Here is a 19,423-nt window from a genome sequence, read left to right on the forward strand (position 1 = left end):
TGTATTTTAAATTTTTGTGTATCCATTTCGACAGTTGACTGTTCTTATTTTGAAAAAACGAGGGTGATCTTTTTTATTTACAGAATAAATAATATCTTTCTAGTGAAATCCATTATGTGTTTAGCATTACATTAAATGAATGCTGTTTTGATGTGGTGAATTAGGTATTCAGTGTAATTTTTAGGCCTAGATTTCCTGATATTTTTATCTTAACTGTGAGCTCCAGAGTTTTTTCAAAAATATTTTAGGTTTCAATCTTGCAACTTGTATGCAGACAGACCTCTGTTTACTCTGATGGGGCCCTGCACGAGCACAAGGGTCTGCCTATATATGACAACAAGTTGAAAGATTGAGCCTTCTGCTGGCAGTAAACTTCAGACTCAGGGTGAGCATGTTTAATTATTTTTAAAGTTAAACTAAATATTTTAATAGTAAATTTACTTGTTCGTTTCCAGTACTCACATTTAGCTGATTTATATCCTATCACCGAGAGAGGCAGGGAAAATATTTTTGACAAGCAAGGAGGCAGGGTTTGGAAAGCCTCTTCTCCCTCCCCCTCCCCCCTTTCATTTGAAGAGTCCTGCAGCTGATTAAATTAAGTCAATGAGATGATAACATTCTGGGTTCAAAATTGAGCATTTTCAAAAGTGTGTTTCCCAGGTTCAAGTCATAGAATCATAGAATATCATAGAATATCAGGGTTGGAAGGGACCTCAGGAGGTCATCTAGTCCAACCCCCTGCTCAAAGCAGGACCAACACGAACTAAACTATCCCAGCCAGGGCTTTGTCAAGCCTGACTTTAAAAACTTCTAAGGAAGGTCATCTTTAACATATGTTTCATGCCATACAAAAATAAATCATCTGGCATCACTTCCGCCCTCTGAAATCCTGAGAAAGCAGATGAGTATTCCAGCATATTTTACTCCTGAGGGAATTCTGCGCCAAGAAAGTAAAAATTCTGCACATGGTATTTTAAAATTCTGCAAATTTTATTTGTCAATAAATAAATGCGGAGGCTCAAGCATGGCAGTGGGGAGCATAGGCCATTGGCTGCACAGAGCTGGGAGATCGCCGTCGTCACCATCACCCAGGACAAAGACTCAGTGGTGAGGCTGCTCCAGACCCTGACACAGCACAAGGCCTAGGCCTGCCCCAGAAATACCCCGGAGCCCTGTCCCTCCACGCCAAGTGTACCAGGTGTGGGCAGGCAGGCTCAGAATAGCAGAATCCAAGTAGGGAGGGCCTTAGTGTGGGGAGATCCAGGTGTGGGGTGAGAGGGTTCTGTGTGGGGTTATCTGGGTGCAGGTGGCTCAGTGGAGGGTCTGGGCGCAGGACAATGGGACTGCATAGGGGTCCAGTGAAGGTGATTGGGGCTCAGCAGGGGTGTTCTGGGTGTACGGGGAGAGGGAATCTGGTGCTGGGGGAGTGGGGCTTAGGTGAGGGTCTGGGTACAGCTGGTTGGGACTCATTAAGGTGGGGGTCTGGGTGCAGGAGCTCATTGGGGTGGTCCAAGCTTGGGGGTGGGGCTTCTCGGGGTGGGAGTTCAAGTGCAGGGGACTCGGGGGGGGGGGGTCTGGGAGGAGCCTCAACGGGGGGGTTGGGTGTAAAGGGGCCTCAGATGCAGTGGGTGAGGCTTGACAGGATGAGGGTTGAGGTGCGGGGGCCTCGGTGGGGGGTTCTGGGTGCTGGGGGTGAGGCTTGGCAGGGGTGTCTGGGTATGGGGCCATCCGGATGCACTGGGGTTGGGTGGACAGGGGAGCAGCTCCCCACACAGTCACCCCTCCCTCCATGACTGCGGAGTGATGGGGGCAGGAAGTAAGGGGGTGATGCGGAGCTTCCTGCAGCCAAAGGAGGTTTCCGGGGGTGGGTCTGCCCTGGCCATTCCTCGCAGGGGAAGAGGAAGTCCCAAACTGCCCATCCCAGCTGGGACTAGTAGGTGACCCAGCACAGGATAAGAACCACTGGCAGGGATGTCCTCAGCATCGTGCCCTGTGGTGATTTACGTCTCCAGTGGCTGCTCCAGGCACCCAAAATGACATACCTGTGCTGCTCGGAAGGGGCACACAAGCGCTCTTGTGGCTTCCCTTTGCTTCCCCATCAGAAAGTCATTTTTCTGCAGTGAAGCAAAAAAAACTGCGGGGAACGTTAATTCTGTGCACGTGCAGTGGCACAGAATTGCCCCAGGAATAATATTCTGTGGGCCAACATATTCGTGAGCTTTTGGGTCACTCCGGGCAAGGTAGAGGAGAATGAATTTGAGTAAATGACACATCACAAAGAATGCCCTGCAGCTCTCATCCTTTTAAGCTGAGGGGACTTATAAATCACCTTGAAGATGACCTGTAAAAAACTGGGTTTAACCCTGCAAGAGAGAAAATTATAGCAGAGAGCATATTACACTCGCACCCCTCCCCTTTAAGGATGTATTTTAAAAAAAAAAGAAAAAAGTCAGGGTATTTTCCTGATTCTTTTTTACATTAGAAGTTTGTGTTCTGTCTAGGCTGGAACACACCCTGATGATTGGAGAACGAACAAAATGGTGACAGCACAAATGCCAAGATTGGAAGTTGAGGGGGAAGGGATTTTTAGTCAGACTGTTTAAGAGTCTGTGTTTTAGGGGGTTGTGAACATCTGTATAGCTTCAGTGACTAACTTTTTGGATAAAGATGCCTTTATTAAAAATTCAACCTCCTTACCCTTTCAGTTAAGATGCTAGAGCTCACGGTAAGCATCCTTGGGAAGTCCCAGAGATTCTCCAGCAAACCCAGGGAAGTCTAAACTATTGCTTTCTGTTTGACTAACAGCCGCTGGGAATCTAATTAGATGCCTAAACTGCAAATGTACAAATGAAGAACCCCCTTAATCAGATGGCAGATATAATCTTTTGCCATACTTTGCAGTTGTTTTCCCCAGTCTACCCAGTATCTCTTCTGTCTTACCTGGATTAAGCCTCATCCAGTGAGCCATCACCCAGCCCACAATTTTTGCTAGACTCTGATACAAGTGTTTGTTCATACTTATCAGGTTAGTTGAAATGGAGACAGAAAGATGTGGTCAGCATACAGAACATACTGCAGTCCATATCTCTCCTCTAGCCCTCATTTCGGCCCCATATATAGAGAGAATAGGGGTTCCAACTGGTACTCTCTGAAAACTCATTTGAGTGCCCTTGGGAGAGAAGAACCATTGTCCAAAACTATCCACTGGACCTGCTCAAGGGGAAAGGGATGGGGCCGCCTGAGAGTAGCTACGTCCACTCCTGCTGGCTTCTGTGTTCTATTACCAACACTTTATAGCCATTGGTTTCAAATATAGCTCATTGAATATCAGCATGAACACTTGATCTTTATTCATAATCGGAAGAGATTATTTATCAATGCAACAGATGCCAGCTCTGTGCCAAATGACGATTTGTATCCAAATGGACACAGGTCAAGGAAATCCAAGGCATCTAGATAGTCTAAAACAGTCCCCTCTTTTGGGAGTTAAGTACCAAAATAGGTAGGAAACAGGGTAGAGGAAGAGTTTTTGCTGAAATAAAAAAGTGACTTGTGCTTCTCATTTGAAAAATAAGCAAAAAAGTTCTTCAGTGACATAGAGGCACTGGCATACGTGACAATGAGCACTATTTAAAACTAAATGTGAATGCATATACCTGTAAATGTTTGCGACTATTGTGCAAGGGAAAGAATTAAAATGTACGCATTTGAAAGAAAGTTTGAGCATCTTAAGACATCACAATAAGTGTGCAACCCAGCATTGTCCTTTTACATAAAAGAAAAGAAAAAGGACTAGAAGCTTATAAAAAAGCAGTGTTCAAAGATCTGAAGGTGGGGCTGAAATTGTTTGGGGAACCAAATAAAAATATTCCAAATAAGTTAAGATTGCTCTGAGAAAAGACACCCCCATCTCCCAAAAAACAAACAAAAAAATCCCCTGATGATAATAGCAGAAGTGTCTAAAGGGAATAAGAAAGGCATTTACAAATATATTGGGGCAAAAGAAAAAGGAAGTAGTAGAGAGTGGGGACACATTAATGAATGAGTAGGGAGACAGTAATTCTAAAATGATTGCAATACTCAACAGCTTTATAGGGGGAAAAGTCATTTTGGATGAAATAAAGAAAATGGGGTTTGTGTAACTAGAAAGCAGTGAAGGGATATTGATTATAAAAGCATGGGTAAAAGGATACTTAGGAAATAATGAATATGCCCAAATCAGCAGATTCAGATGATACACATATTTACCCAGGATATTTACACCAGAGTAGACAAATTACTGAGGGATATATTTATAGAGAACAGCCCTGCATCAAGGGGGGATGGACAAGATGAAAACCAGGTTTTGAAAACTTCATCAAATATATAAAAGTTCAGATGCAGACCTCGCTACCATTTCTCACAGAAGAAATCAGGCTGACATCCCCCTCACAGTGGGTTCACCCTATGTCTGTACTAGACTGTAAGGTCTACCCTTTTTTACCACAAACCTATCCCATACCCTAATAAAGTATACTACTTAGAGCAGTGTTTCCCAAATTTTTGAAAGCTGAGCCTGCCTTCAGGAAAGTGAAATTAGTCATGCATCCCTTCAGCCCCACTGTGTGTTGTTAATTTGTACATCTTTCAACTGCCCCCTCCCCTTAACAAGTCCTTCAACATTACACACGTTGGGAAACACTGATGTAGATTTTCATAATGATACTTACTCTTCTTTCTTATATGCTTTGATTAGCAATGAAATACTTTAAAATGTCAATATTGTTAACTATCATCATTGGCATCACAGTTTTCAGGCTCTCTAAAAGCTCAGGCAGATATCACTGCAACATCTGCTCGTTTTGAATGCTTTCTTCACAACTGTAACAGCTAGAAAACTTTTTGGCAATGAAAGCTGAGACTCTGAAGAACAATTGCGGGAAGGGCTTTTAGGCCTGCCCAAAGAACCCATCTAAATATTCGTATGGGAGCACAAAATATTGACAGTTGTTTTTTTTAATTTCTTTTTAATTCAAGGCATACTTCTTAAGCAAGTAGCATATCAGACTTTTTTCCTAAATTATTAAACTAATAAATTACTTTATTGTGCTCTTTCAGTTACAAAAACAGGGTAGCCAGCAAATAGAATAGACAGAAAATTAAAAGGTGTCTTTCCAGTCCTCAGATGTCTGATGCTGGACTAATTCCACCTGCTGCCTTCCTATCATTACCCCAAACTGATAAAAACTTAATTGGCTAATCTCAAAGGTGTGATTGCAATGGTATGTTGGAGAGAGCTGGGCTGATTAGGGATTGCATGTACCAACAGCCTTCATAGATGTAATGTATTTGATTTTCTGCAGCCAGCAAATTATGGACCCTGCCCCATATGACCCAGAAGTCTGCATTATTCTTAATGGCAATTCAGTGCAAGAACTAAATTAATTAAATAAACTCATATGCTTGTAGCATAATTATATAATATGGTGGCTCTTAATGAGCAATTGTATAACTGAAATTTCATATGCATTCTCTCAAAGCTACTCAGTTTAGATTTAAATATTGGTAAATGCCGTCTGATGGGCTAAATGACAGTTGACTCATATTTTGGGTGACCAGACATACTGTTTTTAAAGGGACACTCCCATATTTAAGCCCTCCTGCAGGTGTCCCAACTTTTTTTTTTTTAAATGGGCATGTTATCCTGTATTTTCTGACTCCTCTCCCCCCCCTCCCCCCCATCAGTACTGGTGGATCCTGCTGCTGGCCGGATCCCTGCTTGCCAGCAGCCCACCCACCAGTGGTTAGTGAAGGGTCCAGTGGCCAATGATGGGGGTGGGTGTGCAAGGCTGGTGACGGGGCCAAGTTGCAACACGTGGGATCCCCTGCTCCCCATGCTGTTCCAAGCACTCAGCTTCCCGACAGCTTTCTTCCCCCACTGCCTCAGGCTGGACTGGGGCCCCAGGAAAGCCCAAGATACTCCAGGAGCTGAGCCCTGCATGTGCCAAAGCCTCGCAGGGTGCTGTCATGGGGAAGCCTCTCCACCCCTTAGCTAAGCTCTGGAGTGGTGTGGGGGAAGCCATTTCAAGCCTGTTCATGCCCCAACCCTGCAGGCTCCACAGCACCCCCCAGGCAGGGGCTTAGCACCCTCTTCAACCCTCACCCCCGCACCCTGGGTCCTGCCCCCAGGGAGCTCAGGGCTGCTTTGTCCCGAGGCCCCCTCCCCTGCTGAGCCACCTCTCTGGTCAGGTTCCCTGGGCCCTGGTGCACAATGCATCGTCAGGGCTTAACCCCTTCCTGCCCGTGTTGTAGCCAGGGGACAGGAGGCGGCTGGGTTATGTCCATGGCCAGCGGCAGCCTGGAGGTGTCTGCCTTTCGACTGTGCAGGCAGGAAGGGACAAGCTGCATCCAGCCGCAGGGGTTGGGGGAGTAGAAGAGATGAGCTCTGCAAAGACATGGGCCAGATCATCACTCCCTCCCACTCCTCTCCTGTGGCTGGAAGCAGCTCCCTTCCCTTCCTCCCGCACAGTGCCAAAAGGCTGCTGCTGGCCACATTCTGATGTGAAGCCTGGCAGAAATCTGGTGGGGGAGCATGTGACCCTGTGTGCCCCCACTCCCCAATATGTTGCCTTGGGAAGACACGGCGTTCTTCCTGGCAGTCCAGCCAGGCATGGAGGGCAGAGAGCGCCAGGAGGGAGTGGAGGGCTGGCCGGACCCACACACACACACACCCCGTGAGCGAGGTATATGGGAGAGAGTGTGTGTGTGTGTGACCTCTTCCCGTCTGAACCATAAAGCCTTAAAGATAAGAAGATAAATAAAAAGAATCCAACTACGTAGTATTTCTTTTTAACAGGGACTCAGTCAACTTGATGTTAATTTGAATGTTTATACTGCATAGTTCTGATTGATTGACGTTGAACTCACTTGAATACAAATAATTTTATCAGGTGTCCTTTATTCAGCATAGGGGAATATGGTCACCGTACTCATATTTTATTAGTAAGGACAAGTGCTGTGTATTTCTTACCTTTCTTACAGAGATGTATCTATTTTTAAAATGTTTCATAAAATTTTTTTTTGGTTTTGATATAAATTAATTTCCTGATTTCCTGCAGCAAAACTTTTTCAGGTGGTTAGCTCTTGTCTTCTCTGACTTAATCATTCCTGCTTTTGTTTGACATAATCTCAGACCTTTTCTTTTCCATTGGATAAAGTTATTTAAGTCACTTGATACTAAAAAAAAAATTTTTAAAAATGTGGTTTAAACTTTGTAACACTAATTTAATTTGAATGTGCTATAGCAACTTTAGATTAAAATTTATAAAGTGCCACTACATTCAGGGTATCTTATTTGAATTTTACTAAGTTTCTATAGTCAAAAACCAAAATATTGAAAATTAAGGACATGATCCTACAAATACTTAAGATAGGTACACATAGTATAAGATTTACTTACGTGAATAACCCCTTTCATTGACTTCAGTGGGGGATTACTTGTGCTTGAAATTAAGCATGTGTGTAAGTGTCATACATGAGGGGCTAAAACTGTATTTGTATTAAACATTTCTTATAGTGGCATAAAATCTGTCACTTCAAAAAAAGAATTCTCCGTGTTAGCAATGAAAAGTTATTTAGACTTCAAATACATTATCAAAGTTATTGAGAACTTTTATATTCACAGGCCAAAAAATGTTTCGTTTTTTTAATAGCCTGCATTTTAGCTTTTTCAACTTTTGAAAGTTCAGTATGTCAGAAGGTGGAGTCAGTTGCTAATGTAGAATGGGCTTATTTGCAAGTTTGAGTGTGTGTTGCTCTTGCAATACAATACTAACAAGTCCCTGGATTTAGGTGTTGCAGGGTGGGGGGCGAACATAAAGTCTCAATGTAGTATCTAAAATTTTGCTAACATAAAGAAACTAGTATAAAACATACATTAGCAATTGAAGACTATACAGTGAAAAGAAAGTAAGGAACTAGCACTGTGTTTGAACAATGTTTTGGGGGGTGGGAAGGGGAAATAAAATTTTTTTCCACTGAGTTTTCCATCTAGAATTTTTTCTTCCCCTTATGTTTTCCAGTGTGTCTGTAATGTATGTAGCGACCCTTTGGAGAGGAAAATCAGAGTACTGCTCAAATGCAAAGGATAGTTAAGAACTGAAAATTATTGTAAATGACACACACATTTGAAATTAAAAAAACTCAGGTGATCCATTTTGGCCCGCTTATGAGAACACACTTGTAGTTCACATAATATTGGAAAGTAAAATGATATATTGCTTGACAGGATGAGCTAAAATTCAAATCTGTTTTTTGTCATTTACATAAAAATATTGCAAACAATTGTAAATAGTCATTTGGGAGCACACTAAGCTTTTCTTCCTTAATGCAGTAAGCAAACCAATATCAAAATTTTCTTCCATTTTTAGTTAATATTTTTCTAGAGAAATCTCCAGAAAATATTTTCTGAAACTAGTCCGGGTATTTTTTTTCTCCTAATCTATAATAATTTCTACCAAAATTCGAGTTTCTGGACTTTAGGTCACTGGAAGACAGTTGTGTTGAGGAAATTATTTCTTTTTAGGAGGGTGTTAGTGTAAAATGATACCTTGGGTCGGCAACATAATGCTTTGAGTTTCATATACGAAATGTAAGCTGTTTGGTTGACTTACTGGGATAAAACAAACTTCTTATTGATAATGTTAGATTAAAACAGTTGTATAACTACAGTACACTAAAAAGCACAGTATTTCACTGTTTAAGGAAGTTTCATTTGCTCCAATTAAAATGAAATATACTGACTGTGGTGGGGGTTAATGTTGAATAAATCAACAGATAAAGTTTAGTTTTGAACTAAATGTAGGGGAAATGTTTGTGTATAATTATTTACTTTTGATTTCTGTGATAGGTATTGCCTGTTGAGAACTCTCAAGCAGTGTCAGACATTGAGGGAAGCTCTAATTGCTGCAGGAAAAGAGATTGTCTGGCATGGGCGAACAAAGGAAGAGCCTGCCCATTACTGTAGCATTTGTGAGGTCAGTAGAAGTAAAGAACTTTGCAATTTTAAATTGATCTATTTTTGGGATGTCTTCCATTATTATTGCTGCTGTTGTTAATTTTGTATTTCTTTATTTGCATTACAGTAGCACCCACTATCTGCTAGCTGCTGTAAATAGATTTATGTAAGAAGACACAGTTGCCATCTCCTAAGACCTTACAATCTAATCTTTTAGATATGGGCTGTATTTTGCTAAACTCTCTTTTTCAATGGACATGTAACTCATGCAATATTTTTCCATTATCTGGGATTCTTAAAAAAAGGCTCATCCCATCTGTATTGAATGTGATCCGCTGAGCTTCATTTTTAGAATTTTATTTTATTGTATTTCACTGGTCAGAAATAGCCCCAAAGAGAGAGATAACTTTGGTGTGCACTCTTCATAGAACATCCCTGTCTTGCTAGGTGTTTTGATTCTCCCTAGTATTTAATAATATGTTTTTGCAGAACAGAATAGCAATTTTGCTAAAGACCAAATGAAAAGCATCATTTTAGCACTTCTTGTCCCAAGCTGAGAAGCCAAAAAAGGGGGGGCACTGAAAATTAGTGGGCACTTGAAAATGTTGGCCTTAATTTCTCTTTTTACCCATCTGCAAAATGGGTATAATGCTTACAGTATGTACCTTACAAGTATAACTCTCAGATTATGAAACTCGCTTGGTAATATTCGCCTGCGTTTTCTTTAGTGCTTTCATTCAAACATCTTAATCTAGTAGTAGAAGTAGACATGAGTTGGAAGAGTTCCTACCTCTGTGACTGAACCCCAGAAGTGTGAATTTTTCTTGCGCTATCTTGTCTTTTTTCTATGTGCACGTGCACACAGTCAGAATATAAATCCCAAACCAGCCAAGCCTTATTTTCTGTAGCTTTCCAAAAAACAGACGTCAACTCTGATTTGTTTCCTGTTACACAGGTGGAAGTCTTTAATCTGCTTTTTGTCACCAGTGAGAGCAATTCTCGAAAGACCTATGTTGTACATTGCCAAGACTGTGCGCGAAAGATAAGCGGGAATCTGGAAAATTTTGTGGTGCTAGAACAGTACAAAATGGAGGACATGATGCAAGCCTATGACCAATTTACATTAGTAAGTTATATTCAGTGGGTGAAAAACTATCTTTGTAAAGCTGTTGTATGTTGTGTTGGTACCTATTTGTATATGAATACCTTGGATTTTCTGGTTCAAATGGATTTCTGGAATTATATTTTCCGTTTTTACAGAAAAAAATATTGAAGGGACAGAAATGCATGGAAAAGTACAATAATTTACTACAGAGTGTATAAATGAGTTTCTGGAGAAAAACAGTTGTTAAAATTTACAAGGATGAGGCTTAAAATTCTAATATAGAGGCTACCTGAAGATCATGTCTGGATCATATAGAGACTAGGCCATTCATAACTTGGGTGGGGGGGCAGTTTGCCCTGGGACCCCCATTTGAGAGGGCCTCCAAAATCACCACAGGGCAACTGTGCCAAATTTGAGTGACAGGCATTGCGACCTGGCATATGGGGTCTCAGCGCCATTCAGGTTTGGCTCAGCCATCCCTTCATCATCATGGAGGAGCAACTGGGCCAAATTTGAGTGAAAGGCATTGTGACATGGCACACAGGGTCGCAGTGCCACTGAAGTGTGGTGCCTGCCATTGATTATTGTTGGAGGTGACTTGCCCATCTCAACTGGGCCTGTATCCAGACACCACTAGCATCATTGCACTGGGCCTGAGGCAACCTGCCAGGCTGAGAGTCTGGAGGTAGGAGTGAGTTGAAGGTTCTGGGATACTGCTCCCACTGGCAGCCGGACTAGAGCTCTGGGAGAGGTGGAGTGAGAAGTGGCTCACTGGCTGCACGCAGGTTGGAGTCCCACTGTTATCTCCACAGGGAGGCAGTGACCCCACAGGCCTGGGCCCTTTCTTAAACCCATCCCATCCCATTGTGTTAAACTTTTCATTTCCATGGTAATTTTTTTGGAACGGTGGAGGCCTCAGTTTAAAACTTTGCCCTGCACCCCCAGAAACCTCTGTGTGCCCCTGGATTGTGAGAAGAAGAATAAAAATAGTGAAGCTGAGAGAATAGCACCATGTTTAAGAGAAACTCTGACGTCATTTCTAATAGGAAATAAAGAACCTGGCTTTCTCTCCGCTTGGCAAGAGAATTCTCTCAAACAATTCTGTTTGGGGCCTCCTTTCCATCTGAGTTATAAAGCAAAAACCCTGGTGTCCATTACCTTTGCTCATTTGTAGGCTTGTTCTGTATGGTGTAGCCTGCTGGTTTGAACTGTGCTAACGCATGATTGTCCATTCATTCCATATGGTTTTCAGTGTTGCAGGCAAGGTCAGATGTCTTGTTCATAATCAGAGTGAAGAGTGGTGCTGAATTGATTCATGATGCACCTTGCATTCACAGGAAAGTAGACAGTAGTTGGATAGAGCGTTCTGAGATGTTGTATTGTAATAGAATATGGCAGTCCAGAAATGACTATGCCTTTTGATTAATTTCTAGCTGCAATTCAGTGTTGGTTTGGATAAATGTTTTTTCTCTTTACTAGACTTATGAGATAAGTTGTAAGCTTTTAGCCAAGCTATCATGATTTAAATATCCAGGGCATTCTCAGTACGGGACCCTCTACTCTGGAATTTACTCCCTCCGTTCATTTAACAGAGCTCAAAATTGTTGGCTTTCAGTTCACATGTAAAAGACCCAAAATCATTGTTTGTGAAGCACTAAGATACTGAAGTGATTGTTACAGATAAGTCTATAAATATCTGTTCTCCGAGACTTCTTCTGAGATGAGCCAGAAGGCTTGTATGGGGAAGAGTTCTGTTGTCTAATTTTTAGCATGTTTATCTAGATAGTTGTTGTGATGGATGATTTAAAATAATTGTACCTGTGCCTAGAGAGTATTAATGTAAAATATTAATAAAATGAAATGCAAATTGTACTTGAATATGCAAAAAAAAAATCACAAATGTGATCTTAAAAAAAATCCTGAAATATAAAACCAATGATGTTAATATGTTCCTTAAACTTTATACGTATTGTTTACACGGATCTTTATTGAATAACTGCATTTTGCCCATTGTAGAAAAAGTAATTTATTTTTTCTTTCCAGGCTCCTCCATTGCCATCCTCCTCATCTTGACATTTTTCCATGGACATTAAATGAAAACTTTTCTGATATTCAGGAAGTGACCCAGTTCTGCACCACTGATTTTTTTTGTAGCTATCCTGTAAGGCTGCTGGCTTGAAAGCTGTGTCTATGCAACCTTCCAAGTGCGGAGTGTCAACCAACTGGACAGGAGAGAGCACTGCCTCCTATTCCAGAACTCAAAATAAATAAAGCTCATCCAGCTGTACTTCAAAAAAAATAATAATAATTCCATGTTTTGTATATATCTGACAAAACTGGCAACGTTATACAGACTACTGACTTGAAGACCACCTCTTTTGTATTTCTCTGTTTCTGGGCTGATGAATTAGTTTCATCCATTTTTCCCCTTCAGAATTTCCCTTGGAAAAAGTACTAGCTTAGCTGGTCATTTCTTTGTAAGGTAGTTAGAAATTTTAAGTCTTTCTTTGGGCAACATTTTTTTTTAATGTGAAAAGTTAGGTGATATAAATTTTTTACGGCTTTTATGTTTTTCTGTCTTGTTTTGAAACCATGATGGTTACACTTTTGGTTCCTAAAATAAAATTTAAAAAAATTAACAGCCAAGTCACAAAGATAAATGGGTTGCACATAGACTAAGGAATAAACTTCAGATTTGTGATTTTTGTTTCTAATCTTGATGTAAATTTACACTATTTATAAATACATATTTATTGCTTGAAAATATTTGTGAATGGAATGCTGTTATTTTTTCCAGATTACCTGCCATTGAAATTTTAAGGAGTGCTGTAATTTCAAACACTACTCCTATTACATTTTCTATATGTAAATAAAACTGCTTAGCATTGTACAGAAACTTTTATTAAAATTGTTTAATGTTTAAAGTTTTTCTATTGTTTGAGTTTTAAAAAAGATTTTATGTACAGTGCCTAGGTTTTGTTCATTTTTGGACTCTGATTATATATATATTTTATATATACTCGTGTGTGTGTATATATAATATATATAGAATCTGAATATAAATATATGGATAAAAATTTAGAGCCTAAATTTCTCTCATTTTAAGTTTTACAAATATGGTAGATTTAAGATGTCTACTGTAAAGTATTGCTTACAAAAGTATGATTATTTTTAAAGAAATATATGGTATGTATCCTGAAGACATAAAAAAACCCTTAAGACTGGTTTATTATTAAATTGCACTGTTTGCAATAAGAGGCTAATAAATAGTTGCTGCCAAAATGTAGCATTAGAAAACAAGTAGTGGCTAACCTTAAAGGTCACAGAGAAGTAATGGGTTTGATAGGAAGTTTAGAATAATTTTAGAGGTTACATGAGAATGTTAACTATGGGCTTTGGTGGATATGGTATATAGAATTCAACCAAATTGAAATTTGTATCTTCCAATAGTCTCTGTTAACAAACTAAAATAAGACTTTGTCGTCTTGGTGTCAGTTTTGACCCAAAAAGGACATTGTTTTGTGGTAGTCTTTTGTATTTTCACATATTTTGTAATAGAAAATCACTGGTAAATTTTTGAAGCACTAGGTTTATTTAGGGTAACTTTATAATATATGACTGTAACACTGTTTGCAGTTTGAATTAATGATGGCATTTATTTTATTAAGTTGCTCATAATCTTTCTCAGCAGTTCCTTAACGCATTAAAACTAAATTTCAACATTTATAGTTTTCTTAGTGGATTAGAGTTGACTGATGCATAGAATTCTGCATCAAATAACAGAATTTCTCACTGTTTCTAGCGCGTAACCCAGCTGATTGCATTGTTACCTTTCCTGTACTCAGTGTGAGATGTTAGACACAAAGCATGCAGATATATTAATTAGCTAATAATTTGGTAAATATTGAACAGTGACTAAGCAATTGCCTCTTGTTTTTGTAGTTTAAAAAGAAAATAGCCTCCTTTAATCAAGTATCAGTAGAGCTTGGTTAAGTGCTGTTGCTGCAGTTTAACTAGTTATAAATAATTTTCACACCACTTTTTAGCTGTTGTTAGACAAAAGGGTATAGAGATTAAAATGAAGTATAAACTCTCATCCTCCTGCCAGCAAAATTATAAACTAGCTGTTAGGAAGCAAATATTTGCAGTTCTTTAACGCTAAGTCAGGGCTTTTGATAACCAATTCTGCAAATAACTTTTTTAATTATGTATTTTATGCAGACATATTGTAATCTTGAAAAACCATGCTGCAGCTTAAAAGTCACTCCTTTGTGGTAGCTTTAAACCAGAGTCAAAGCAAGAAAACTTACCTCAACTAATGGTAAACAAAAGATGCTCTTATTTCTTAGTGCTAGCAAAGAACATTGCCTATTAGGGAAAGAACTGTTGTGGTGTATTAACCAAAAGGGCTCTGCAGCTTTTTTTGTTTTTTCCTCTCTTGGAAAGGAGAGGATATCACATACTTTCAATAAAGGAATTTTTATTACAGCAATGATGCTGCAGGCGATCAGCAGAGAGAATACTGTGACAGTCTGACTGAAGGCTTTATTGTGGTTTTAAATTGCCATGGAGCTTTAACATTTTACAGTTACAATGTTTATCTTAATTACAGTATTCTGCTGAAATGTGGACAGTTTTTAGATCTATAAGCTGCTGTAATTTAGAATGCTTTGTGTTTCATTTTTATTAAAAAAGCACAAGTTCATATATATATATTATCAGTTGTAGTTATTAGAGATATAACTTTGTGCTGCTTAAAATGTGAGTTACCTGGTGTATGAGAGAGACCGTTATAACCATCGCAGAATACCTATGAGCTCTCAACTCATGAAGATAAATGGCTTCTGAGCAGGACTAAAGGGACCAAAAGCAGCCTAATGTCCACAAATCTGTATCCCTTTTCAATCTAACAGTGGCCTTTTGAACTCAACATATGAACCACAGTTCAAGTGAATTCGATTGGCTCACTTACTTATGGCTACAGGTCAGTTTTGATGGCAAAATCAAATGTGTATGAGAATTAATAGGCAGTTCTCCTTCATAAAAATGGCCCACAGATGTAAAACTAATTTTTTTTTTTAAACAAAACTAGCAGTGCTCCAGGCCATGAGTTTTGATGCAGGAGTTCTGCCAAGCCCCAGAGCATTTATAAAAGTAATACACTTCTTTTCAGGAATGTCTGAGTACAACCTATACATGACTAATAGATAGGGAAGGAGGAGGTATAGTAAAAGCATTTATAAAACCAATGTGATACACATTGATAGTTAACAGAGTAGTGGCAAAATATGCTGGCTAAAGAGAATTAAATGAGAAACTGCAGTCAATATACGATACAGACCCCAGGATTTGAGGAGAGCAAAATAAGTTCTTGCTCCTGGACCAACTTTGAAGGAGCTTGAAAATCAAAGGCTGTTGTACATTTGAGGAGGAAGAATGGTCTTGTGCTGAAGGTATTGGACTGGGGTGCAGGAAATTTGGTTTCAGTTCTAGCTCTATCATAAACTTCCTATGCTTATCTTCAGGAGGTCACTCAATCTCTCCCTGCTTCAGTCTACGTATGTAAAAAATAGGGGTAATACTTCCTACCTCACAGGTGTGGGGGGAGCTAAATTCAGAAGTGTTTGTGAAGTGCTCAGATGCTGCAGTGTTGTGAGCCATATGAGTAGACATTACTGTCCAGACATATGTTTGGTAACAAATACAGAAAAATGACCAATCAAAAATTTTACGTAGGACAATTTCATGAGCCAGAAAACAAAGCATCCTGGATCTACTTTTTACTAATAAGGAGACATATTTTGAAAAGGTAACTAACCTTTTGCCTTATGTTGCCTTATTGCGATGAGTGCGGGCTATTTGAATTCAGCATAATAAGCAATGGGTTCTTGAAATAAAGGTATTGGATTTCAACAAAGCAAACTTAGGGGGTATAATAAACATACTTGCATGGTGCCATGAGAGCAAGTATTAAAATCCATGAGTTGGGGGTGGAGGATAATTCTAAGAGGGCATATTTGAGATGCAAATAGACTACATTTCGGCTGGAAAATTAAAAGATGAACGAATAGGAAGTAGTCAGTGACTTTGAGAAATTGTTCAAAGACAAGTGCATGACTCAGAAAAGGGAGGGAACTGGAAAAGAAAAAAATACAAGCTTACAGGAAAAAGTATAGGCAGCCAAAAAAGCAGAGTAAGTTGAATTAACCCAAAGAAGTGCGAGTGCTTGCTCATGTCGATTCCATTTTAGGTGTGGGCATGCCCACATGCACAGTCGTCAGAGATTTTTGCCTTAGCTGTGTCCATAGGGATGGCTGTGGCGCCCCCTTGAGTGCCGCGCTCATGTGCTGGTATATTAGGCACCGCCAGCACTACACCCTCTCAGTTCCTTCTTACCACCTGTGACAGTTGATCAGAGCGCCTCATCTTGCATTGCAAGAGCATTAGGCATTCTTTACAACCCATTGTCTATCTTCTTTGTATATTGTTCATAGGTACTTTAGTTAACCATTAAGTTAAGTATTAGGTTAGTTTAGTAGTTAAAGTCCCAGCTGGGACTCCTCTGCCCAGGAGCAGGGCATGCCCCGTTCCCCCGGCTTCAAACCATGCTCTTCATTCAACAGGCCAATGCCTGTTAGTGATCCCCATGACAACGGTTTGAAGTGCTTGGGGGAGTCCCATAGAAAGGACAAGTGGCAGAATCTCCTGACGGCTTGGCTGCTGCATGGTTAAATGCAGAGGAGCAGGCATGCTCGGCTGGTGTCCAGTGGGTTCTGTTGGGCAGCAGAAAGCCCTCCACCAGAGCAATCTACCTGGCCAAATAGAAGTAGTTAACTTGTTGGACCTCGAATAAAGGCATTTGGCCTGAGCAGGCCTCACTGCAGTTAATCATGGACTACCTTCTGCATCTTAAGCTCCAAGACATGTCCATTTTATCTAATATGGTCCACTTGGCTGCTGTCTCGGCCTTCCATCCGCCGCTTGAGGGTAGGTCGGTTTTCACCCAGGATGTGACTGCCAGGTTCTTCAGGGGCCTCAAGCACCTCTATGTGCCTGTCAGAGACCCTGTCCCTCTGGGGGACCTGAATCTTGTGTTGTCACGGCTCACGGGACCCCCCACGAGCCTCTGACTTCCTGCTCTCTCCTCCTTTCCTGGAAGGTTGCATTCTTTGTTGCAATAACATCTTCCCACAGGGTCTCTGAGATGAGGGGGCTTACCTTGGAACCACCCTACGTGGTCTTTTACAAAGACAAGGTCTACCTGTGGGCACACCGGCTTTCCAGCCCAATGTGATCTCTCGGTTTCGTATAGGCCAGGACATTTACTTACCTGTCTTTTTCCCAAAGCTGCATAATTCGGAGGAGGAGCATAGATTGCATTCCCTAGATGTCAGGAGGGCACGAGACTTCTACATTGAAAGGACCAAGCCATTCTACAAATTGACACAATTCTTCATCAGGGTGGCTGACAGGATAAAAGGTCATCCAGTGTCTGCTCAAAGAATTTCTTCTTGGATCACTGCCTGCATTCACTGCTGCTGCAATCAGTCAAAGGTTCCCCCTCCAGCGATCGTAACTGCCCATTCAACCAGGGTGTAAGCCTCTTCTGCAGTTTTCCTAGCCCAAGTGCCTATCCAGAACATCTGTAGGCAGCTACCTGGTCATCCATCCACACGTTCACATCACCTTACCCAGCAGGCCTGGGATGATGCTGGCTTCTGAAGAGCAGTGCTGCAAGCCTCAAGACCATGAATTCTGAGCCCACCTCTGAGGATACTGCTTGTGAGTCAGCTAGAATGGAACTGACATGAGCACGCACTCGAAGAAGAAAAAACAGTTCCCTACCTTTTTGTAACTGTTGTTCTTCGAGATGTGTTGCTCATGTCCATTCCATTTCCTGCCCTCCTGCCCCTCTGAGTTGCCAGCAAAAAGGAACTAGGAGCGCATAGGGCCTGCTGCGCCTAATATACCACCACATGAGCGCAGCACTCAAGGGGGCGCCAGAGCCATCCCTACGGACACCACTAAGGCAAAATCTCCAGTGACTGTGCACATGGGCACGCGCACACCTAGAATGGACTAGACATGAGCAACTCATCTAGAAGAACAACAGTTACGAAAAGGTAGGTAACCGATTTTTGGTTTTTTACAAATACATTGAGGCAATTAAGTAAGAATACTAAAAAGAAGGTAGATAAATTAAGCAGGTGTAGATAATTTTCATCCCATGGTCCTCAAGTAAGTAGATAATGAATGTATGAAACCATTAATTATTTCTGAAAAATCAAAATGTGGATGGTACCAACAAAGGCAATTAGTACCAGTTTTTTAACAGAGAAAAAAACATGCTTCTGGCAATTGCCATAAATAAAGCCCTGCACAGATACAAAAATTTGGCTCTTCATCCAATCCACATTCGTGGTAAATTGTATCCAATCCACAGTCCACCTTTTATATGGATCCATACCAGCATCCTCTAGAGCAGCGGTTTTCAACATCAGTGGACCGCTGGGGGCCTGGGAGCTGGTTTCAGGAAGTCCACAGCCCCATGGGGCAGAACACTAATGCCCCAAGCCCTATGAGGAGCTAAAGCTTGGATCCCAGTGCCTGCCGTGGGGCTAAAGCCCTGAGCCCTGGTGCCTCCCATGGGGCTGAAGCCCAGAGTACCATGGTGGGGTGGGGAGTGCTGGGGCTCCAGGCTTCAGCCCTGCAGTGGCTCCAGAATCCAGGCTTCAGCTCCGCAGGCGGACCCCCACCCTCTAAATATCCATGGCTCTAGAGCTTTGCATGGATTAAAAAAAATGTGGATTCTCATCTGATCCACAAAGATGGGAAACAAAGAACTGCATCCACAGATATAAAATGGATATCCATGGATTTGCAGGGCTCTAACCACGAGGTAAGTGCAATTTCAGTCCTTAATATCAGGGTTTTTTTGGGGGGGGGGGGTTTTGTTTTTTAATTAAGTGTAAAAATCTATTAACATAGCTCTTAATGGAACCTTTACAGTTATAACAGTATGGTTTTGTAAAGAATATATCATATAAGACCATCTATTTTTTTTAATAGAACTAAGTGATCGGGACACAAAGGGGATTGTGTAAGTGTAATATTTCTGTACTTTAATAGATTATTTGATACTATGCTGGAATGACTTAGCTGGAAGCTCGTCATTTTGCTGATGATATACAGGTCCTCTGTTCTTGGGTGCCCCATCCACTGGCTCCCTCCTGACCACCCGTTTGCTGCCTGCAACTCCACTGGCACTTCCAATGGTTGTCAGTATAGTGTCTGACTACGAAGGGGCTGAATCGAGGAAGCTC

At 41.0% G+C, this 19,423-nt stretch overlaps 1 protein-coding gene across 4 annotated transcripts in view; it reads left to right on the plus strand.

The window, feature by feature from the left end:
* The window catches only part of KDM6A (lysine demethylase 6A), a 274,760-nt gene extending 261,876 nt beyond the window's left edge, over nucleotides 1-12,884 (plus strand). For 2 of the 4 annotated variants that reach the window (XM_084642142.1, XM_084642143.1), the window contains 3 exons: nucleotides 8,888-9,014; nucleotides 9,951-10,121; nucleotides 12,144-12,881. In XM_084642142.1, the coding sequence (XP_084498268.1) occupies nucleotides 8,888-9,014; nucleotides 9,951-10,121; nucleotides 12,144-12,173 (328 nt within the window). In that variant the 3' untranslated portion in view covers nucleotides 12,174-12,881. Of the gene's footprint in view, nucleotides 1-8,887; nucleotides 9,015-9,950; nucleotides 10,122-12,143 lie in introns of all 4 variants that reach the window. The other 2 variants (XM_084642140.1, XM_084642141.1) reach the window with 2 other exon arrangements.
* Nucleotides 12,885-19,423: the final 6,539 nt, after the last annotated feature.

The sequence above is a fragment of the Lepidochelys olivacea genome (assembly GCF_965140295.1).
Source record: "Lepidochelys olivacea isolate rLepOli2 genome assembly, chromosome: 1".
NCBI lineage: Eukaryota > Metazoa > Chordata > Testudines > Cheloniidae > Lepidochelys > Lepidochelys olivacea.